Genomic DNA, 23,034 nt, shown 5'->3' with positions numbered 1-23,034 from the left:
AATTAGTAAACCCTTTAAAAAGGGAGGTCATTGAATTTACCTGAGAACTGCTGCTACTCTACTTTGGATCTATAGAGAGTTCTCACATTAACAACTATTGATCTCATCTTTAATCAATCCAACTATCTCCCGCCCCCCCCCCCCCCAACATTTCACACCGGCGTGCAATCCAGGTCTCCTACACAAAAACCACACCAATGATTAACACCACCCTACCCACTAAAAGTACCTCACCCCATATGACACTGTATTCAAAGGTACAATCAAAATCCACATCCCAAAAACAAAGTCTGCTGACTGCGGGCTAATAGGCCCTAGGGGTCGAGCCCTTCTGCAAAAATCAGCGTGCTTTGCTTTTCTGTTACCTCAAAGTAGGTACACCTGCTGACTGCGGGCTAATTGGCTGTTGGCGTCCATCCAATTTTCCTCCTTTTTTTTTGTCCTTAAATTTGTGTTGCCTTGCCTTACGTTCCCTTTTAGTAGGTATTTTTGCCTGTACCCCTCACTCCTACTGCGGTTAAAGTACACCGTATGTTGATTAGGTTTTCCCCTTTGAGTGCTGTTAGTTACAATCAGAAACGTTCAAAGACTTGACTTTCTTTTAATCTCAAAGAAGTTACACCTGCTGACTGCGGGCTAAGTAGCCCTTTGGGGTCGAGCCCTTCTGCAAAAACCAGTGTGCTTTGCTTTCTGTTACCTCAAAGAAGTTACACCTGCTGACTGTGGGAAAATTGGCCCTTTGGGTTCAAGCCCTTATTGAAAATCTATATAATATAAAAAGAGAAAGGGCATCCAACTGTTGCGGCACATACGTTACCCGAGATCATTTTAGAGCACAATCAAGCAGGAAGGAGACGGAGACTGCAAATTGATTCCAGGCAAATTTACTATCAAGGTTGATAGGACGCTCAGAAGCAAGATCTGAAGCGTACTGGAAGTCAGTCAGGTTACAATATTTATAGCAGAAGTCCACTGGTCTAGACATGCGTAGAACTGTCTTGACATTTACACAGATATAATCATTAACAGAGGTCTATACGCATTGCCCTTTTCCATACACCACGATGACGTACTTCTAATTGTTTCAAATCTTAATTATTCCCATATTCGTAATCCACTAGAATTGATTCCTTTTAGAATATATCTGAAGTTGCCTGCTATTTACCTCACTGAACCAGCAGATGACGCTATCTTCCTATCTGACTTTTAGATGTTCCAGCCTATTGTTTTCCTTGATATTTACACAGGTGTTCTTGTCTAGCTGCCAAAAGAACATTCCCTTTGGCAATGCTTATGACGACAAATATATCATTTACTATTGTTTCCCAAATGTCATGTTCCATTAATATTTAACTTCCTTGATCTCTGAAGCCTACACATTTACTTTCGTCTTTTGGAACACTTCGCACAGAATTCTCTCTCGCCAGTATTTTTTAAGGTATGCTTTTCCTATATTCATTTTAAATACATTTTTATTTTCTTCTGCTTGCTGCCACACAATGGGACAGCAAAACTCAAAATCCCCCTGATGAAAATTTACCAAATTTACCATGCACATACCTCAACCCACAAGGTATGCACAAATTCATTCAAAATTCTAAACAACATTAAAACACATTCACGATTAGACAAAACAACTGAGCATGCGCAATGGCGCCCTGTCGCAAGTCCCTGGCGCATGCACATGGCCAGCCAGCCAACGAAGTCCCCGGCACGCACACATGGCCAACCGGCCAACACACCCTCCATGCAAGCCACGCCCTCATCCTCCGTCACTCTGTCCCTACCCTCCTGTACGCCCTCTTTCCAATGCACCTCCCCCTCCTTCTTGTTCCCCTGGCCATGCCCCCCACGGAAGGAAGGAGAGAAGGAGGGAGAGAAAAAGGGAAAGAAGGAGGGAAGGAGAGAAAGAAGGGAAGGAAGGAAGGTAAAGAAGGAAAGAAGGAGAGAAGTAAGGATAAAAAGTGTGAGAGAAGAAGGGAAAGAAGGAGAGAAGGAGAGAAGGAAGGAAAAAAAGAAGGGTAAAAAGAAGGAAGGAGAGCAGGATGAAGATAAGGAGGGAGAGAAAAAGGGAAGGAGAGAAGGAAGGAAAGAAAAGGGTAGAGAAGGAAGGAAGGAGAGAAGGAGGGAAAGGAGGGAAGGAGATAAAGAAGGAAAGAAAGAAGAGTAGAGAAGGAAGGAAGGAGAGGAGGGAGAGAATGAAATAAAAAAGTGAAAGAGGGGAGGAAGGTAGAGAAGGAAAGAAAGAGAGAAAGAGGGAGGGATGGAAGGAAAGAGACAAGGAAGGGTGGAACCAAAGAGCAGAAGAGGTGAAAAAAGAAACATGTAGAGAAGGAAGAAAGAAGGGGAAAAAAAGAAATAAGAGGGAAGGAATGAAAGAGGGAGGGAAGGAAAGATAGGAAAAACGGAGAGAAAGAGGGAGGGAAGGTTGGCCACAGCAATGCGTGGCGGGTACAGCTAGTCCAGTATACTTTTCTTTCTGTTACCTCTAAGTAGTTACACCTACTGACTGCGGGCTTTCATAACAGGGGAGCCATCATTCTTGGGGGCCTTTGAGGTTGTCATGTATGCATTTAGCTTTCACAGCATCTCTGCCGTCCCCCTCCATTGAGAGTGGGCATTCTTGCTCAAAGGCCAGCTTGACTTCCCCTTTCCTCATGATGTGGCCAAAGTACTACTGTCTGCTTCCCTCAACTCCCTTTTATGCACCCTTTCCTTAGTCGTTACCGGCCACCCATCCGCTTGTCATGTATGCATTTAGCTTTCACAGCATCTCTGGCATCCCCCTCCATCAAGGGCGGGCAATCTCGCTCAAAGGCCAGCTTGACTTCCCCTTTCCTCATGATGTGGCCAAATTACTACTGCTTGCTTCCATCAACGCCCTTTTATGCACCCTTTCCTTAGTTGTTACTGGCCGCTCTTCCGGTTGTCATGTATGCATTTAGCTTTCACAGCAGGCAGGCAGGCAGGCATTCCCTGGGCCCCTTGCGGTTGTCATGTATGCATTTAGCTTTCACAGCATCTCTGCTGTCCCCCTCCAACCCCCCGTGAACCAGTAGGTGTTCGTTGGTTCGGAGGTTTCTATTGCTTGTTCCCTATCTTTGGGTAGAGTCAGAAGTTCACTTTTCAGCCTGGCAGGCAACGTCTCTGTGGTGCCCGGGAGAGGGCGCATGCATTGGGTTTCATAACAGGGGAGCCGTCATGTGTGCATTTAACTTTAACAGCATCTCTGCCGTCCCCCTCCATCGAGGGCATGCATTCTCGCTCAAAGACCAGCTTGACTTCCCCTTTCCTCATGATGTGGCCAAAGTACTACTGCTTGCTTCCATCAATGCCCTTTTATGCACCCTTTCCTTAGTCGTTACCAGCCACCCTTCTGGTTGTCATGTATGTATTTAGCTTTCACAGCAGGCAGGCAGGCATTCCCTGGGCCCCTTGCGGTTGTCATGTGTGCATTTAGCTTTCACAGCATCTCTGCCATTCCCCTCCAACCCCCCGTGAATCAGTAGGTGTTGGTTCAGAGGTTTTTAATCCTTGCTCCCTATCTTTTAGTAGAGGCGGAAGTCCACTTTTCAGCATGGCAGGCAACGTCTCTGTGGTGCCTGGAAGAGAGGGCGCATGCGTTGGGCTTTCATAACAGGGGAGCTGTCATTCCCGGGGCCCCTTGCGGTTGTCATGTGTGCATTTAGGTTTCACAGCATCTCTGCCGTCCCCATCCAACCCCCCGTGAACCAGTAGGTGTTTGTTGGTTCGGAGGTTTCTAATCCTTGTTCCCTATCTTTGGGTAGAGTCAGAAGTTCCCTTTTCAGCCTGGCAGGCAACGTCTCTGTGGTGCCCGAAAGAGAGGGCGCATGCGTTGGGCTTTCATAACAGGGGAGCCGTCATTCCCGGGGCCCCTTGCGGTTGTCATGTGTGCATTTAGCTTTCACAGCATCTCTGCCATCCCTCTCCATCGAGGGCGGGCATTCTCGCTCAAAGGTCAGCTTGACTTCCGCTTTCCTCATGAGTGTGGCTAAAGTACTACTGCTTGCTTCCATTAACGCCCTTTTATGCACCCCTTCCTTAGTCGTTCCCGGCCGCCCCTGCGGTTGTCATGTATGCATTTAGCTTTCACAGCAGGGAAGCAGTCATTCCTGGCTGCCCTTCCAGTTGTCATGTATTTATTTACCTTTCACAGCATCTCTGCCGTCCTCCTCCATCGAGGGCAGGCATTCTCGCTCAAAGGCCAGCTTGACTTCCCCTTTCCTCATGATGTGGCCAAAGTTCTACTTTCTGCTTCCCTCAACTCCCTTTTATGCACCCTTTCCTTAGTCGTTACCGGCCGCCCTTCCCTTTGTCATGTATGCATTTAGCTTTCACAGCATCTCTGCTGTCCCCCTCCATCGTGGACGGGCATTCTTGCTCAAAGGCCAGCTTGACTTCCCCTTTCCTCATGATGTGGCCAAAGTACTACTGCTTGCTTCCATCAACGTCCTTTTATGCACCCTTTCCTTAATCGTTACCAGCCGCCCTTCCGGTTGTCATGTATGCATTTAGCTTTCACAGCAGGCAGGCAGGCATTACCTGGGCCCCTTGCGGTTGTCATGTATGCATTTAGCTTTCACAGCATCTCTGCTGTCCCCCTCCAACCCCCCCCCCCCCCCGCCGTGAACCAGTAGGTGTTCGTTGGTTCGGAGGTTTCTATTCCTTGTTCCCTATCTTTGGGTAGAGTCAGAAGTTCACTTTTCAGCCTGGCAGGCAACGTCTCTGCGGTGCCCGGGAGAGGTGGCGTATTCAGACATAAACTCAGGGGTACTTAAGGCTCGATACCACCCGGGATGGCTTAGAGACAGTCTCACTAGAGGAACGAACCCATAGTATTCCTCCAGCAACCCCTGAGAAACAGTAGGTGTTTGTTGGTTCAGGAATTTGTAATCCTCTAAGCCATCTTTGGGTACATTAAGAAGTTCAGTATTGAGCTTTGCAGGCAATGTGTCTGTAGTTCTTGGGAGAAGTGACGTAGCATTTGCACACACCCCCCCCCCCCGAACCAGTAGGTGAATGTTGGTTCAGGAATCTTAAATCCTCTTCCACACCTTTTGGTACATTCGTAAGTTCTGTGTTACACGTGCTGTGATCTGGTATTACTCTGCTTGCCTCAGATCAACTTATGCGTGCAACACCTGGCCTCCTAATTTCTTTATTTTACAAATAAGGAGTATTCATGTGAAATTTGTGTTCCTAACGCGTTAGTAATATGGTATATCCTGAGGGTTATGTCTGCCTGGCTGCTTTGTGTAGGCCAGTTCTTTTTTTCACAGAGTTTCTTCTGGAATAAACAGTACCCTCTGCTCAATGGGTGCTATTGCTTCTTGCTTGTTCTGAGTCTGCCAAGTTTTTCAAGAGTGTACTTCAGTTGTGTACTCTCTTCCCTCTTTAGCTTACTGTAGGTTTCCTCTCCTTGAGGGTTCTCTGTATATCTGCTGTGTTGTGGTGGCCGATTAAAGGTCTGCAGCATACATTTCCCAAAAGGCTAGCTTATTTTCCTTGTTCCTCCTGTTACTTTATGCTTTCTCTGGAACAATTTCAACCGCCTAATGTTCTCCTGTCTTTAATCCATTGGCTTATTTAATGTTATTATCTGATATTCACAATCACAACATTGGTTCATATCATTTTTCCAAAAATTGATTTCTGCTTAAAGTTTTATAACCCTGTCCTTCCCAACACACAAGGGGGAATCAGAGGTGTGTCTGTTTTACTGCTTTATGTATTCGTGCATTCCTCCATGGTGGATCCAATTAACTTTCCCTTGGCCAGCAGGAGTTTTGTTCTAGGCGTATTTGGGTAGCTTTTTGCAATTACAAGGGTTGCGCGGGTGTTGGGGCGGGTAGGTTGGAATCATCTAAGCTTCCCTCTCCTTTTTCCATGGTATCAATCCAGTATTTTAGTAATGTGGGAGTGTCAGTTTGTCTGCTCTGAGGAGGACAGCTATCGTTCATAGAGGAAGAGATTTAAAGAGATTTAGATTTGCTGTAATACTGGCATACATAGTCAATTGTTCTTCTTATTCATGATTTCTTACAGGGCAGTTCTGTGAGTCTTCTCTTTCCGTTTCGGAGGGATGGGTGCCCCCTTTAACCAAACATTGTGGCATCGCATTACTCAAACACCACTACAAAACAGCTGTCCTTGTTGGGTGCCTTACCATTATCTTCCGGCAAATGGTACTTTTTCCTCCCTCTCTTTGTTGTTTGTGGTGTGAATATCCCAAATGCAGTTTCCCTTGCTTTCATGTGGTCTACTGCTACCGTTAACATGGGTAGCGACCGTACAGACTTAGGGAATGGGAGTAGAGAAGGGAGGATACAGCTTGTCCCGCGCTTCGCTTCCAACAATGCCTGATGTGCACCCTTTTAATTGAAATCCACTTCCTTGGAATCTCCCAGCCACATTCCATTCCTTGGTGTTCCCTGGGATATGGACCGACGTAACCTTTGTCTTTAAATGACATTTTCTCTGCATCGCTGGCATCAAGTTTCTTCCTCTTCCCTTTGACATCCAAAGCAGTTTTGGCTTTCTCCTCATATGGATCCCCACAGCATCCGTACAGCAAGACCAATGTATCCTTGGTGTCCATCTCTCTGTGCCCCTGCTTTTATTTTTCCTTCTCCTTCCTTCGGGGGGTGTAAAGGGTATATGCACCCCTTCTAGGGCATTGAGGTGGCCAGAAAGGTGCGCTGTCCTTAAGTGCAGGAAAGAATTCTGGCAGAAACTCACGGGTGTGTGTGTGTGTGTGTGTGTGTTAAGGCTCGATGCCACCCCCAAGGGCTTTGAGATAGTCGCACTGGGGGAATGATCCCATACTGTTTCCACAAACTTCCTCAAGAACAACTCGTTTCCTTTTGGAAATGGAACAATAGTATGATTCCTCATGAAGGATGGTGCACCTCTCAATACTTTTGTCATCCCCACAACTGCTCTTTGCTTTCATACAAAGAAGTGCTCAATGATAGAGCATGAAATACCTTCTCATCAACTTGCAAAAACTACCACATTAAAAAACAAATTAAAGAAAGATTTTAAAAAACCCTAAAGAAAACCTATTAAAAACTGGGGCGGAATTGCATTTATCAGAGAACAGCAGCTACAGTATTTCCGCACTCTTTACTATGTTATTCTCCTGCTCTCATCTTTAATCAATACAGTTTACCTGCCTACCTACTCACCCCAACCCTTTCCACCGTGTTGCAAGGCAAATCTCCATCCCAAGAACAAACACTGCAATTTCTCTGGCACCCTTCCCCCCTCCCTGCTCCTGGAACTCCAATCTGTCTGCTATTATCGATTTATAACAAACTTCCTTCTTTATCTCCTTTGTCTCCAGGGAAATACTGCTTGATTGCTCGGTGAGTATGGATCGGTTGGATCTATCAGCGGAAGACATTCCGTCACGTTTCTAGAATGAATCTGTGAGGAACGGAGTACTTAACCTGCTTGCTTTGTTCTTACTTGGGCCGTGTTCCCCTCTATGAAAAAATTGTTTAGGCTCCCCGGGAGAGAGACAAGGCGGCTTGGTATGCCCATCCCACCCAGAATTTACCGCAATTTAGGAACGTTCCTCTGCAGTTTGATGGAGTGCCATTGACCCCTGACATTTTTTCTCATGCCAGCTTTACGTCCCCATCCCCGAACTTTACTGTCACCGTATTTTTTTTCCATCCCGGGCACAGTTTCCTCTTTACCTCCTTTGTATACGTGGAGCTACTGCTTGATTGCTGCGTGACTTTGAATCTTTTAGAGTACCCCGCAGAGGACGTACTGTCACGTTTCTCGAATAAATATGTGAGGAACAGATTATTTACCGCAATTTAGGAACGTCATGTGTGCATTTCTCTTTCACTGCATCTCTGCCGTCCCCCTCCAACCCCCCGTGAACCAGTAGGTGTTCGTTGGTTCGGAGGTTTCTAATCCTTGTTCCCTGTATCTTTGGGTAGAGTCAGAACTTCACTTTTCAGCCTGGCAGGAAACGTCTCTGCGGTGCCCGGGAAAGGTGGCGTATGCATTGGGCTTTCATAACAGGGGAGCCATCATTCCCGGGGCCCCTTGCAGTTGTCATGTATGCATTTAGCTTTCACTGCATCTCGGCCATCCCCCTCCATTGAGGGCAGGCATTCTCGCTCAAAGACCAGCTTGACTTCCCCTTTCCTCATGATGTGGCCGAAGTACTACTGTTTGCTTCCATCAACGTCCATTTCTGCACCCTTTCTTAGTCATTCCCAGCCGCCCTTCCGGTTGTCATGTATGCATTTAGCTTTCACAGCAGGCAAGCAGTCATTTCCGGGGGCCCTGGCGGTTGTCATGTATGCATTTAGCTTTCACAGCATCTCTGCCGTCCCCCTCTAACCCCCCGTGAACCAGTAGGTGTTCGTTGGTTCAGAGGTTTGTAATCCTTGTTCTCTGTATCTTTGGGTAGAGTCAGAAGTTGACTTTTCAGCCTGGCAGGCAACGTCTCTGCAGTGCCCGGGAGAGGTGGCGTATGCGTTGGGCTTTCATGACAGGGGAGCCGTCATTCCCGGAGCCCCTTGCGGTTGTCATGTATCCATTCCTTGGTGTTCCCTGGGATATTGACCAACATAACCATTGTCTTTAAATGACATTTTCTCTGCATCGCTGGCATCAGGTTTCTTCCTCTTCCCTTTGACATCCAAAGCAGTTTGGCTTTCTCCTCATATGGATCCCTGCAGCATCCGTACAGCAAGACCACTGTATCCTTGGTGTCCATCTCTCTGTGCCCCTGCTTTTATTTTTCCAGTTTTCCTTCTTCTCCTTCCTTCGGGGGGCGTAAAGGGTATATGTACCCCTTCTAGGGCATTGGAGTGGCCAGAAAGGTGCGCTGTCCTTAAATGCAGGCAAGAATTCCGGCAGAAACTCACGGGGGCGGGGGGTTAAGGCTCGATGCTACCCCCGAGGGCTTTGAGATAGTCACACTGGGGGAACGATCCCATACTGTTTCCACAAACTTCCTCAAGACCAGCTCATTTCGTTTTTTGAAACGGAGCAATAGTATGATTCTTCATGAGGGATGGTGCACCTCTCAATACTTTTGTCATCCCCACAACTGCTCTTTGCCTTCATACAAAGAAGTGCTCAATGATAGAGCATGAAATACCTTCTCATCAACTTACAGAAATTACTTCATTTAATTTTTTAAAAAAAGATGAAAAAAAACCCTAAAGAAAACCTATTAAAAACTGGGGCGGAATTGCATTTATCAGAGAACAGCAGCTACAGTATTTCCGCACTCTTTACTGTGTTATTCTCCTGCTCTTATCTTTAATCAATACACTTTACCTGGCTACCTACTCACCCCAACCCTTTCCACCGCGTTGCAATGCAAATCACCATCCCAAGAACAAACACTGCAATTACTCTGGCACCCTTTCCCCCCTCCCTGCTCCTGGAACTCCAATCTGTCTGCTATTATCCATTCATAACAATTCCTTCTTTATCTCCTTTGTCTCTGGGGAAATACTGCTTGATTACTGGGTGAGTATGGATTGGTTGGATCTATCAGCGGAAGACGTTCCGTCACATTTCTAGAATGAATCTGTGAGGAACGGAGTACTTAACCTGCTTGCTTTGTTCTTACTTGGGCCGTGTTCCCCTCTATGAAAAAATTGTTTAGGCTCCCCGGGAGAGAGACAAGGCGGCTTGGTATGCCCATCCCAACCAGAATTTACCGCAATTTAGGAACGTTCCCCTGCAGTTTGATGGAGTGCCATTGACCCCTGACTTTTTTTTCTCATGCCAGCTTTACGTCCCCATCCCTGACCTTTACTGTCACCGTATTTTTTTCCATCCCAGGCACAGTTTCCTCTTTACCTCCTTTGTATACGTGGAGCTACTGCTTGATTGCTGCGTGACTTTGAATCTTTTAGAGTACCCCACGGAGGACATACCATCACGTTTCTCGAATGAATATGTAGGAACGTATTATTTACTGCAATTTAGGAATGTCATGTGTGCATTTCTCTTTCACTGCATCTCTGCCGTCTCCCTCCAACCCCCCGTGAACTTAGAGGCTGTCTCACTGGGGGATGGCTGATATGCTGTGAAAGTAGATGGCATACAGAGATCCCCGGGGGGTTAATTGACTTACGGCCCCCCGGGAGGACTTGGAGAAGGCCGGGAAAGGTATTGGGCTTCACCGAGCAATCAAGCAGGCAGTTCCGGGGTGGCCAGGATCAATGCCCCCCCCCCCCCCGGGGGAGCTAAGAGGCTGTCTCACTGGAGGACGACTGATATGCTGTGAAAGATGATTGCAGACAGACATTCCTGGGGTGTGAATGGACTTACCGCCCCCCCCCCCCGGGAGGGCATGGAGGTGGCCAGAAAGGGAATTGGCCTTCACACAGCAGGCAGGCAGTCCCGGGGGGGGGGGGGGCAGGATCAATGCCCCCCCCCCGGGAGGGCTTAGAGACTGTCACTTGAGGACAGCTGATATGCAGTGAAAGATGATTGCAGACAGACACTCCCAGGGGGTCATTGCCCAATGTCCCCCTGGGAGGACTTGGAGAAGGCCGGGAAAGGTATTGGCCTTCATCGAGCAATCAAGCAGGCTGTCCCAGGGGGGCAGGATCAATGCCCCCCCAGGGGGGCTTGGAGGCTGTCTCACTGGAGGATGGCTGATATGCTGTGAAAGATGATTGCAGACAGACACTCCCGGGGGGTCAATGCCCAATGCCCCCCCGGGAGGACTTGGAGAAGGCTGGGAAAGGTATTAGCCTCCACCCAGCAATCAAGCAGGCAGTCCCGGGGGGGCAGGGTCAAGGCCCCCCCCCGAGAGTTCACCGAGCAATCAAGCAAGCAGTCCTGGGGGGGTCAAACTCCCCCCCCCCAAGGAAGGCTTATAGGCTGTCTCACTGGGGGACGGCTGATATGCTGTGAAAGTAGATTGCATACAGACATTCCCGGGGGGGCGTAAGTCAATTAACCGGGAAAGGTATTGGGCTTCACCGAGCAATCAACCAGGCAGTTCCGGGGTGGCCAGGATCAATGCCCCCCCCCCCCAGGGGAGCTAAGAGGCTGTCTCACTGGAGGATGACTGATATGCTGTGAAAGATTATTGCAGACAGACATTCCTGGGGTGTGAATGGACTTACCGCCCCCCCGGGAGGGCATGGAGGTGGCCAGAAAGGGAATTGGCCTTCACACAGCAGGCAGGCAGTCCCGGGGGGGGGGGGGCAGGATCAATGCCCCCCCCCCCGGGAGGGCTTAGACACTGTCACTGGAGGACGGCTGATATGCAGTGAAAGATGATTGCAGACAGACACTCCCGGGGGGTCAATGCCCAATGCCCCCCTGGGAGGACTTGGAGAAGGCCAGGAAAGGTATTGGCCTTCACCGAGCAATCCAGCAGGCAGTCCCGGGGAGCCAGGATCAATGCCCCCCTGGGGGGGCTTGGAGGCTGTCTCACTGGAGGACGGCTGATATGCTATGAAAGATGATTGCAGACAGACACTCCCGGGGGGGGGGGTCAATGCCCAATGCCCCCCCGGGAGGACTTGGAGAAGGCAGGGAAAGGTATTGACCTTCACCGAGCAATCAAGCAAGCAGTCCTGGGGGGGGGGTCAAACTCCCCCCCCCCCCCAGGAAGGCTTATAGGCTGTCTCACTGGGGGACGGCTGATATGCTGTGAAAGTAGATTGCATACAGACACTCCCGGTGGGTTAATTGACTTGGATAAAGCTGGGAAGGGTATTGGCCTTACACTCCAAAGGTGTTGATGGCCGATGTCCCCCCCCCCCGGAGGATTTGGAGAAGGCTGGAATGGGGTGCGGGCCTTCAGAAACCAGGCAAGCAGGCAGCCCCGGGGGGCTCAAGGCCCCATGCCCCCCGGGAGGACTTGGAGGTAGCCGGAATGTGTCACGTTTGCCTTCACTGCAGGCAGCTAGCCAGCCAGCCTTTCTGTCTCTGTCTGTCTGTCTATCTATCTGTCAGTCCGTCTGGGGGTTAATGCATGATGGCCCCCAGGAGGTCTGGAAGGTGGCCGGAATAGGACGCATTTCCCTTCAGTGCAGGCAGCTATTCTGTCTGTCAGTCTGTCAGTCAATCAGTCCATCCGGGGGTTAATGCATGATGGCCCCCGGGAGGGCTTGGGTGTGGCTGGAATGGGGCGCGTTTGCCTTCAGTGCAGGCAGGCAGCCAGTCTGTCTGTCTGTGTCTGTCTGTCTGTACGTCAGTCAGTCCATCCGGGGGTTAATGAATGATGGCCCCCGGGAGGGCTTGGAGGTGGGCGGAATGGGTACTGGCTGTCACAGTCAGATTATCTGCTTTGAACTGGATTACATGAGTCTTCACTTTCCTACAGATTTGGAAGTATTTTGATAATTTGATTATAAGTACAGTACAGTTATTTGTTTCAAGTTATGTTGTATATTATATTTAATTTAATTTATGTATTATTTATTTTATTTTATTTTCTATTTCTGTAATGTATGTATTTTACTACATTTTATGATACTACTATTATTGTTTGGGTATAATATTTTAAAATTTATAAATTCATTTATGTATATTTGTTTATTTCTTTAATTTTTAATTTTTAAATTTCTTACTTATGTTGATTTGTTTATTTTTAATGTAATGTTTTTTCATTTATAAATTAATTTCTGTGGATTTTAAATTATATACTTACTTAATGAATTTGATTTCACCCACCCACCCCTTCCAGTGGGAATTGGTCCTTACATAACTTGCACTACTGCTAGAGAAATTATATTTAATATGTACACTTGCCAGATAATTTGGCCATAATTTAATAACTTCATAGTTTGTTTCAAAGTGCAATTTTTGTTACTTTTTATTTATTTTTTTCTTATATTTGCTTTCTAAATTTTATAAATTACATTATTATTTTATATATATATTATTAATTATAATTTTTATATTATTTTTAAATATTATTATTATTTTATATATTATATTTTATTACAAAGTTAAGTAATTTCAATTTCTTAACTTACTACTTATTTTGCTACTTTATTTTATTATTATTTTATTTAATTTCTTATTCTATTTGATTATTTGAGGAATTGTTTAAAATGATTTTGTTTGTAGTGCATTGCGCAATCGCGCCGCCATTTTAACGAATTGATTCGTAATTAATAACGAAATTTCGGAAGCAATTTAGCACATGCGCAATTGCGCCGCCATTTTAACGAATCGATTCGTAATTAATTACAAAATTTCGTAAATAACGAAACTTTGAAATCTCAAATTTCGGAAGTATTTAGAATTTAGAAATGCAAGCGCCCCCTGGAAACGAAGCGAGTTTAGAAACAAATTTTTCCGTGGTTACCCAAGCCTAGTCACCTGCCTTCTTTCCAAATCCTTCGTCTCCCCTGGAAGTAGCACTTCATTCTCTAGATGTCAAAAGAGCTTTATCCTTTTACCTGTATAGAACAGCCAACTATAGAAAATCCCCAAGGCTTTTTTTAAAATACAGGAAAGACACACTAGGCAACCCTGTTACTTCCCAAGGGTTGGCCTCATGGATTGTATCTGCAATCCGTCTAGCCCATCAATTGGCAAATAAAGAACCACCTGCAACTTTGGTGGCCCATTCAACTCTTTTGGTGTCCACCTCCCTAGCTTTTTTATGAGGAGTCCCTCTTGAACAGATTTGCAAAGCAGCCACATGGTCTACACCATCAATGTTTACTTCCCACTACAAGTTGAACATATTGGCCAAGAGGGATGCAGCCTTAGGCAGAGCTGTCCTTTTCTCCTGCGTGGCATGACCCTCCTCCAAGGTTAGTAGCTTGCTATTCACCCATAGGTGTGCATTTCACAGATAGACACGAAGTATAGGTTGCTTACCTGTAACCGTATTTCTTCCAGTGTCCATCTGTGAAATCCACACAACCTGCCCGTCCTCCCCTCTGTCATGCCATAGCCTAGCTGCTGTTTAGCGCAGGGGGAACTGGCTAGGCTCTGCCTAGGAATCTTATATTACGGGGGGGGGGGGGGGGGGGATGGGCGGGGCCTATCCTTTCAGTAAAAATTATTGAAAAAAATTCTAGAATGTTCCGATCTGCTGCGCATGCACGAGGGGAAACCCATAGGTGCAGATTTCACAGATGGACACTCGAAGAAATAGGGTTACAGGTAAGCAACCTATACTTATTATTATTATTATTATTATTATTATTATTATTATTATTATTAGAAAGAAAGAAGATAGAATCCAAAAATGTGGAGGGCCAACCGCCTTCAAGTTGATGCATCGCAGAATTGCCTTGGGCCTTTTTGGCTACTGCATCACACACTCTCAATTGATCTTTAGTTCGTGGCCTTAGACTCCCAGACCTTTTTTCATGCTTGCCTCTTCTCCGTCTGATTGTCTCCAGGCTTCCTCACATAAAAGCTTGATTTCCAGGTCTTTTGACTGTCCATCTTGGGTTGTTGTGGGAACACAAATCAGACTCCAGAGACGTTTTTTGACAGCCTTTCTCTTTACGTTTTCATCTTCTCAATTAAGCTGGTTCCGGGAAAAACACATGCAGTCGGAGGCCCTGGTGCCCATCCCTCCCAGCCCAGAAACAAAGGACCGGTGGCGAAGCATGACAGTGGTGCCTTACCTGGAAGACCTGCATGGCTACAATGAGGAGGAGGAGGGGGATGACGACCTGAAGGAGGACTATTTGGAGGATGAGATCATCTACACTCAGGACTTCACTGTACCAGGTAAGGAGACTGGGAGCTTGGGGAGGGGGCACACAACTGGAGAGGTTTGTTGGTTCTTCCCAAGGTATCTGCAGAAGGAACAGATGCTAAAGATACCCTATTAATACAAAAACTTACATTTCTCCTTGTTCACTGTCCAATCAGCAGTGATTTATGGTAGCCCTATGATGATGAGGCCACCAAGGTCCCTGACTTTCAAACCCAGGCCCATGGCTTTCAGGATTGAATCTCAATATTGACATTTTGATAGATTTTTAGTTAAGAACATGGATTTCTTAAATCCTGCCACAATTCTGCACCTATCAATCATTTCCATCCAGCTTTGAATACTCCTTATTGGGTTTTGTATGATAAAATAGTAAAGAGTAGAGACATCACACTGGCAACTAAGATCCGCATAGTCAAAGCAATGGTATTCCCTGTAGTAACCTACGGATGTGAGAGCTGGACCTTAGGGAAGGCTGAGCGAAGGAAGATCGATGCTTTTGAACTGTGGTGTTGGAGGAAAGTTCTGAGAGTGCCTTGGACAGCGAGAAGATCCAACCTGTCCATCCTCCAGGAAATAAAGCCCGGCTGCTCATTGAAGGGAAGGATACTAGAGACAAAGTTGAAGTACTTTGGCCACATCATGAGGAGACAGCAAAGCCTAGAGAAGACAATTATTCTGGGGAAAGTGGAAGGTAAAAGGAAGAGGGGCCAACCAAGGGCAAGATGGATGGATGGCATCCTTGAAGTGACTGGACTGACCTTGAAGGAGCTGGGGGTGGTGACGGCCGACAGGGAACTCTGGTGTGGGCTGGTCCATAAGATCACGAAGAGTCAGAAACGACTGAACGAATGAACAACAACAACGATACACATCATGTCATTGGCATATGCCTTGACTTTAAACATAATTTATTTCTTAGCCGCCTCTCCTCATGGCTTGAGGTGGGTTACAACATTGCTAAAATATATAATCAAAACATAATTATGTAAGAAAAAATCCAGTTTCATTTATTGTAGCAGAAGCAAACCAAGGGCATAGTTGTAACGTATTTTTAAAAAACACGAAGTTTTAAAACTTGGCATGATGCTAAAAGACCTTTAACCAGCAGCTGGCCACTTGCAGTGCCTTTGGTTTTGCTATAAGTAGATCCTCCATTGTGCATGTGGCAGAGCTCAGACTGCATTGTAATAAGTGTTCTGTGGTTTGCCCTTCTCCACACTCGCATGTCATGGACGTCACATTGTGGCCCCATTTCTTAAGTTTGGCTCTGCATTTCATGATGCTGGAGCGCAGTCTGTTCAGTGCCTTCCATGTCACCCCATCTTCTGTGTGCCCAGGGGGAGTCTCTCATCCGGTATCAGCCACTGATTGAGGTTCTAGGTTCAAGCCAGCCACCTTTGGACTCTTGCTTGCTGAGGTGTTCCTGCGAGTTTCTCTGTAGATCCTAGAAAGCTATTTCTTGATTGAAGGCATTGGCGTGCTGGCTGATATCCAAACAGAGGATTGGCCAAAGATGTCACTGTCTTGGCCTTTCTCTGCAGATGTCAGGTGGTGCAATACTAGCTAAGCAGTGTAATTTCTCTAGTGGTGTGGGGCGTAAACATTCTGTGATAATGCGGCATGTCTCATTAATTGTCACATCCACTGTTTTAGCGTAGTGAAATGGGTCCCACACTAGGCATGTGTACTCAGCAGCAGAGTAGCTGAGCGCAAGGGCAGATGTCTTTACTGTGCCTGGTTGTGATCCCCAGGTTGTGCCAATCAGCTTTCATATGATAGTATTTCTAGCAGTCACTTTTGCTTGATAGTCAAGCAGTGCTTCTCCTAAGTCAGAGCACGGTCCAGAGTGACTCCTGGGTATTTGGGTGTGCTGCAATGTTCCAGTGGGATTCCTTCCCAGGGTTTTTTTTTATTTTATTTATTTGCTGCATTTATATGCCGCCCTTCTCATCCCGAAGGGGACTCAGAGCGGCTTACAATATATATTTTCATACAATATATTATATTATTAGCATAGTACAATATCAGTATTATATATTTCTATATTGCACCAAACCATTATATTGTAATATTATTAGTAATATTACATGTAATGTAAATATAGAATTATAATTATAATATTGTATTATTATTATTATTATTATTATTATTATTATTAGTATTACATTGTATTACATTATAATATTATAAATATTATATGTATATAAAATATACTATATTATATTATTAGTAAAGACAAGATGGAAATGTCTTCTGCTCCCCTCTGTCTTCACTCTGGCCAGAGCAGCAGTTGGTGCCACAGGGAGGAGGGGGGCCCCCAACTGATGATATAGGCAGGAGACAAGATGGAAGTGTCCCCTGCTCCCCTCTGTCTTCACTATGGCCAGAGCAGCAGAAGGGAATCCTCAGAGCTCGAGATGCGTGTCGTTTTCAAGGTGAAAAACACATGTCTGTGTTTCATATGGATTAGGAATCAGCTGGTTTTCTCTGCAATTGGCAGTAAGAGCATCTAAAGCTATTTCAAAACTCCCTGCTTGGGCAGTAATGGCATGGGTTGTTGTAGGTTTTTTCGGGCTATATGGCCATGGGCTAGAGGCATTCTCTCCTGACGTTTCGCCTGCATCTATGGCAAGCATCCTCAGAGGTAGTGAGGTCTGTTGGAACTAGGAAAAAGGGTTTATATATCTGTGGAATGACCAGGATGGGACAAAGGACTCTTGTCTGCTGGAGCTAGGTGTGAATGTTTCAACTGATCATCTTGATTAGCATATAATGGCCTGACAGTGCCTAGAGCAAACTTTTGTTGAAAGGTGATTAGATGTCTTTGTTTGTTTCCTCTCTGTTGTTGTGCTGTTGTAATTTTAGAGTTTTTTTATACTGGTAGCCAGATTTTGTTCATTTTCATGGTTTCCTTTTTTCTGTTGAAATTGTCCACATGCTTGTGTATTTTAATGGCTTCTCTGTGTAGTCTGACATGGTGGTTGTGGGAGTGGTCCAACATTTCTGTGTTCTCAAATAAAATGCTGTGTCCAGGTTGGTTCATCAGGTGCTATGCTATGGCTGACTTCTCTGGTTGAAGTAGTCTCCAGTGCCTTTCATGTTCCTTGATTCGTGTTTGGGCGCTGCGTTTGGTGGTCCTTATGTAGACTTGTCCACAGCTGCATGGTACATGATAGAGTCCTGCAGAAGTGAGAGGATCCCTCTTGTCCTTTGCTGAACGTAGCATTTCTTGGATAATGGCATGTGTAGAGAAATGTTTATTATAAAGTGTTTATTATACTGTGTTTAAACTGTATTTGTGGTTTACATTTTGTTGCCATGGCCTAGCTGTGAGGGATAGGCTGCCATGATGACAAGACAAGGCAGCAGAGGAGGTGGGCGGAGCTTAAGGAGAAAAAGGTTTGAAAGTGTCAGTTAATTTTCAGTCAGGAGGAAGAGACCCTGAGAAGAGGAGCAGAGCCAGTTAAGGGCTCTGGGAGATGTAACAGAGTCGGGAAAGGACTCTGGGAAAGTAGTTTCAGTCAGGAGGATGAGACCCTGAGAAGAGGGCAGAGACAGTTAGGGCTCTGTGTTGTGAAGCAGTATAGATTCAGTTAGTTCTTAGTATTTGTGAATATTTCTTCAGCAAGGGAGCTGAAGGGAAACCTAGTTAGATTGCTTTGAGGAAAAAGAATCTAACAGAGGAGGTTTTAGGATCGCCAGTAGTGTAAGACTGGAGATCAGTGGTTTGATCCGGTATAGGACAAACAGTGTGAATATTCACAACAGGGAACACTGAAATAATAAAGTACTTCACTGAAGAAAGAGTTTATAAGATTGTAACATCTAAAGCCTGAATGTATCTCGACCAAGCCATATTGTAACCACCAAGCATATGCTAAGTTCAACCTCTCAATATTGCAACAATTACGCTTTGTTCAACAATAAACTTGTTCTCTTTGTATTTTAAACCTGCCTCCTCCATTGATTTTACCTCGGTGCATTCCACTCTACCAAAGTTACCTCACAACGCAAATAGGGACATACAGAGACTTTAATACCAGCGTCTCTATACATATTGGTGGCAGTTTTAATTTAGCAGTCTTCGGAACGTCCTTACATTTTTGGTGGTCCCATTTGGTGGGATAAACACGTCTTTACTTTTTATTGGTGGCATTGATACATTCTTTACATTATTGGTGGCATCCAGAGTGAGATTTAAACGCTTCTTCACAGCATGTTTGTCAGCATACATGAACTCTGTCCCTTCTAACAGTGACTGGTCATTTGTGTAGATGTTGAACATTGGTGGAGCAAGCACGCTCCCGAGTTAGGCCACTGTTTTGTTTCCACCATCTGCTTCTCTGGCCCTGAAATTCAACAAAAAGCTCCTGTTTTATAAAACAATCCAAGAATACACATATTAAAACATACTTCCATACAATAAATATGTAAATATTAAAATTATTTTCATTCTTTAATTCCACTGTCTTCCCTAATCCTAATGCTGAATACTTCCAATAACCATATGAGAATTAGAAGTGAGAGTGGGCAACCTTGTCTTGTTCCTTTTTGCATTTCTATATTTTGACCATTTATCCTTCATTTAGCTTTTTGTTTTGAATAGATAGCACCAACTGCCCTTTTTAAGTTGTTGAACCACTCCATAGCAGGTCAGTACTTTTTCTATAAAATTCTATAGGATCTTGTTCGGCCACCTCTAATATGTTTAACTATCTTCCGGGAAGAAAACCTCCCTGCTCTTTGTGTCAAATTTTAAATAGATTTTGGGATTGAATCAATCCATCTGTTTGTCCCCTTCTTTTTTCCTATTGCTTCACCACTCTTCCACAATGTGCCCAAAGTATGATGGTCTCCGTCAATTCATCTCAACTTCTAGGGAAAGTTTAGGCCTGAGTTGCTCAGCTTTTATATGTAGCCTGACATATTTGTTATTAGAGTGGTCCAGCATTTCTGTGTTCTCAAATAATATAGTTCATCAGGTGCTCTGCTATGGTTGAAGTAATCTGGTTGAACTAATCTGCAGAGCCTTCTGTTTTCCTTTGATTCGTGTTTGGGCAATGCTGCTGCGTTTGGTCATCCCTATGTAGACTTGTCCACAGCTGCATGGGATACGGTAGACTCCTGCAGAAGTGAGAGGATTCCCCTTGTTCTTTGCTGAACGTAACATTTGTTGGACTTTCTTAGTGGGTCTGTAGATAGTCTGTAGACAGCTAATCACCTCTCAACAAAGGATTCCTCCAGGCAGTAACAAGCTACACCTAAAAACGGTCAAGCCATCAAATGCTAATAAAGGTGGCCAGTTGAAACATTCACACCTAGCTCCAACAGACAGAGTTCTTTCTCCCACCCTGGACATCATTCCACAGATATATAAACCCAATTTTCCTAGTTTCCAATAGACCTCACTAGCTCTGAGGATGCCTGCCATAGATGCAAAATATTTATTTATTTATTTATTTCATCTACTTATACCCCGCCCTTCTCACCCCGGGGGGGGGGGGGGGACTCAGGGCGGTCAGAAGATAATCAGAAAATATCAGAAGATAATACTTCTAGAACATGGCCATACAGCCCGAAAAAGCTACAACAACCCAGTGGTTCCAGCCATGAAAGTGTTTGACAAAACAGACATGTATACAGGTGTGTGTTGTGTGTGTACACACACACACACATACATACACACAAGCAAATTTTATGTATGTATGTTGGTTTGTACCACAAAAGCTCCTCCAAGGGAGGGAAGGAAGGAAAGAAGGAAGGAGAAAAGGAAGTGAAAAGAAGGGGAGAAAGGTATGAGGGGAAGGGAAGGAAGGGAAAAGAAGGGGAGAAAAGTATGAGGGGAAAAGAGGGAGGAAAGGAAGGAACGAAGGAAAGGGAGAGACTCAAGTGTTAGGTAAAAGGAAGAAAGGAAAAGAAGGGGAAAGATGGAAGGGTAGGAAATCATGTATTAGTGTTTAACTCCAATAGCTCAGTTCTTCAGTGTCACCAGCTCCGTTTGTGTCACAGGAGTGTGCAGGTGGGAGGGAGGAGAAATGCGGGTGGCCCCTGTTCTGCCTGCCTGTGCTTCGCAACATGTGCGATCTTGAACCTTCTATGCGAAAGAGAGAGATCTCGGCGCTCGTGTGTTGTGTTGCATTGTGTTGTGTTCAAGGGGGTTATTTTAAAGGTTGCCATGGCCTCGCCCTGGATCCGCTTCCATGCCCCTACCGCACTTGACACGGAGTCGAAAACTACGCCTTTGCACAATGCCAAGAAAAGTTAAATGGATACAACCCTTGAAAAAGTTAATTGGGTGTAATAGCCCAAAGCTGCCTGTTTGGGCTCTTCCTATGAATATTGTCCTTGCTGATCACAGCAAAGCTTTAAACGCACAGCCAAGCTATTGATGATGCCCACCCATCCTTAAGTACCTTTTGAATTGATTCCCCTCAAGATAGGATCGCAATATGGCAACTTCAGTTCAGTCCTCTTGTGTTCCTAGGGAGTTATTTATTTATTTATCGTAGCAGAAGCAAATTGAGAAAACAGTTAAAAAACCACAAAGTTACAAACTTGGCATGATCCTAAATGTCCTTTGACCAGAAGCTGGCCACTTGGAGTGCCTCTGGTGTCTGGGCCTTCCCATCTCTACCTTTCACAGGCTTTTATTCCTGTGCTTGGCACCGCTTATCTCTTTCCAAATTACTTCACTCTTCATTCCCTTGTCCCCTTTCTGTAACTCATTCTCAAACTCTCTTCTAAGAGTTAACACTTTCACAATCTTAGCTCCTTCAGTACCAGTCTGTGTTCCATTAAGGCCTAAACTAGCTTATAAAGCAGTGGTTCCCATCCCGTGGTCTGTGAACCACCAGTAGTCCGCAAGAACAAAAATGTGGTCCACAGCCTCACTGTCACTACATTGTTGCAACAAATTAAATATGGTTTTCAGTGGATGAGTAGATGGTAACTACTGGATGGCATACATTCTGTATCAGAAACCAGAGCTAATGTGGTCTATCCAATACAGTTTTCTGAATCAGCACCCCAAATCACTAAACCGAATCTAAAGTTGACTAAAAACTGATTTGTAAAACTTTTGGTACTAATGTTGGAAAGCAGTCCCTGGTCAAAGTGGTCCCTGGTCAAAAAAAGCTTGGGAACCACTGCTATAAAGGGACCAGGTCTGATCTTGGGAACTAAGCAGAGTCAGCCCTGGTTGGTAATTGCATGGGATGCTGCCAACAAAGTGTGGGTGTATTTCAGAGGAAGGTAAGTGGCCAATCCAGATCTGAGCATGCCTTGCTTTACTAAAGCCCCTGTGAAATGCATCCATCAGCAGGTGAGTGACAGCATGTGCCTAGACTTCCTTCCTTCCCCTAACTTTCCATCCTCCCTGCATTCTCCCCAGGTGAAAGCAAGGCAGGGCTTAGAGAGGAGGCCAGTTCAGAAGAGGAAGGCTTGCTGGCATCCCTGTTCGGAGAAGGCGATGGCAATGAGGAGGGAAGCACAATGCGTAGCTTAGTTGGAGGACAGAGAGAGCAGGATGAGGACCAAGAAGGAGAGAGGAAGCCGGACTCTCACACCTCTCCGAAATAGGACAGACTTGTGTCATTCTGTTCAGATTTCATGACATTTTGTTATGTTGGTTGAAAGCGGGGAAGGAAATGCACTCTGTCCTATAGGACTCTCTGAGGGTCTCTACACTCCAGCTCCCATCATTCCTGGACATCAGCTGTGCAGGCTGGGAGCGATGGAAGTTGGATCTACCACGATGCAGTGGGCCAAAGTTTTGGTGCAGATATTGGTGGAGGAGGACTTTCATGCGGAGGAGGAATTTCATTTTTGAGCAATCCCTCAGAACTCTAGAACCCATGATGCATTAGATATTGTCATCCACCTGCAGAGTTGCTCTTCCTTGGGCCATTTTTTCCTACAGTTTGTTACTCCCCCTCCCCATTGCACTTTTTTGCTGCCTCTAGATGTCATTGAATTGCAACTCCCATGATCCCTCATGGTTAGCAAGGAACCCAGAATAGATGGGAGCTATTGCCCAAGAACATCCGGAGCTGCCCTCACCTTCAGAGAGCCTAGGTTTATTTTGGATGAGGGACATCAGTGTTCCTGGCCAAGCTGAATGAGGGTTTATGTGAGTTGCAGTGCGGAAAGAAGGAAGTTTTTTCCAAGCTCTGGGCGAGAGGTAAGTCAACATCCTTATTGCATTGAGGCAGTACTGAAAGCCACCGCAGGGGCAGCTTTGGTTGAGAGGCCTTAAACCTCAGCACCACTCCCCGGTCTCAATGGTGATTGGCTGCCAACATAGTCAAGCACGGTAT

The 23,034-nt window shown here is 45.6% G+C and overlaps 1 protein-coding gene across 1 annotated transcript in view; it reads left to right on the top strand.

The window, feature by feature from the left end:
- LOC137095199 (serine/threonine-protein kinase STK11-like) overlaps positions 1 to 23,034 on the top strand; it is a 298,229-nt gene that overhangs the window by 232,906 nt on the left and 42,289 nt on the right. Inside the window, exon 8 of the mRNA XM_067461585.1 lies at positions 14,525 to 14,730. Within this exon, the coding sequence (XP_067317686.1) occupies positions 14,525 to 14,730 (206 nt within the window). The remainder of the gene's footprint in view (positions 1 to 14,524; positions 14,731 to 23,034) is intronic.

Source organism: Anolis sagrei, chromosome Y (genome assembly GCF_037176765.1).
Source record: "Anolis sagrei isolate rAnoSag1 chromosome Y, rAnoSag1.mat, whole genome shotgun sequence".
Taxonomy (NCBI): domain Eukaryota; kingdom Metazoa; phylum Chordata; class Lepidosauria; order Squamata; family Dactyloidae; genus Anolis; species Anolis sagrei.
This window is presented reverse-complemented; position numbering and strand designations above follow the sequence as displayed.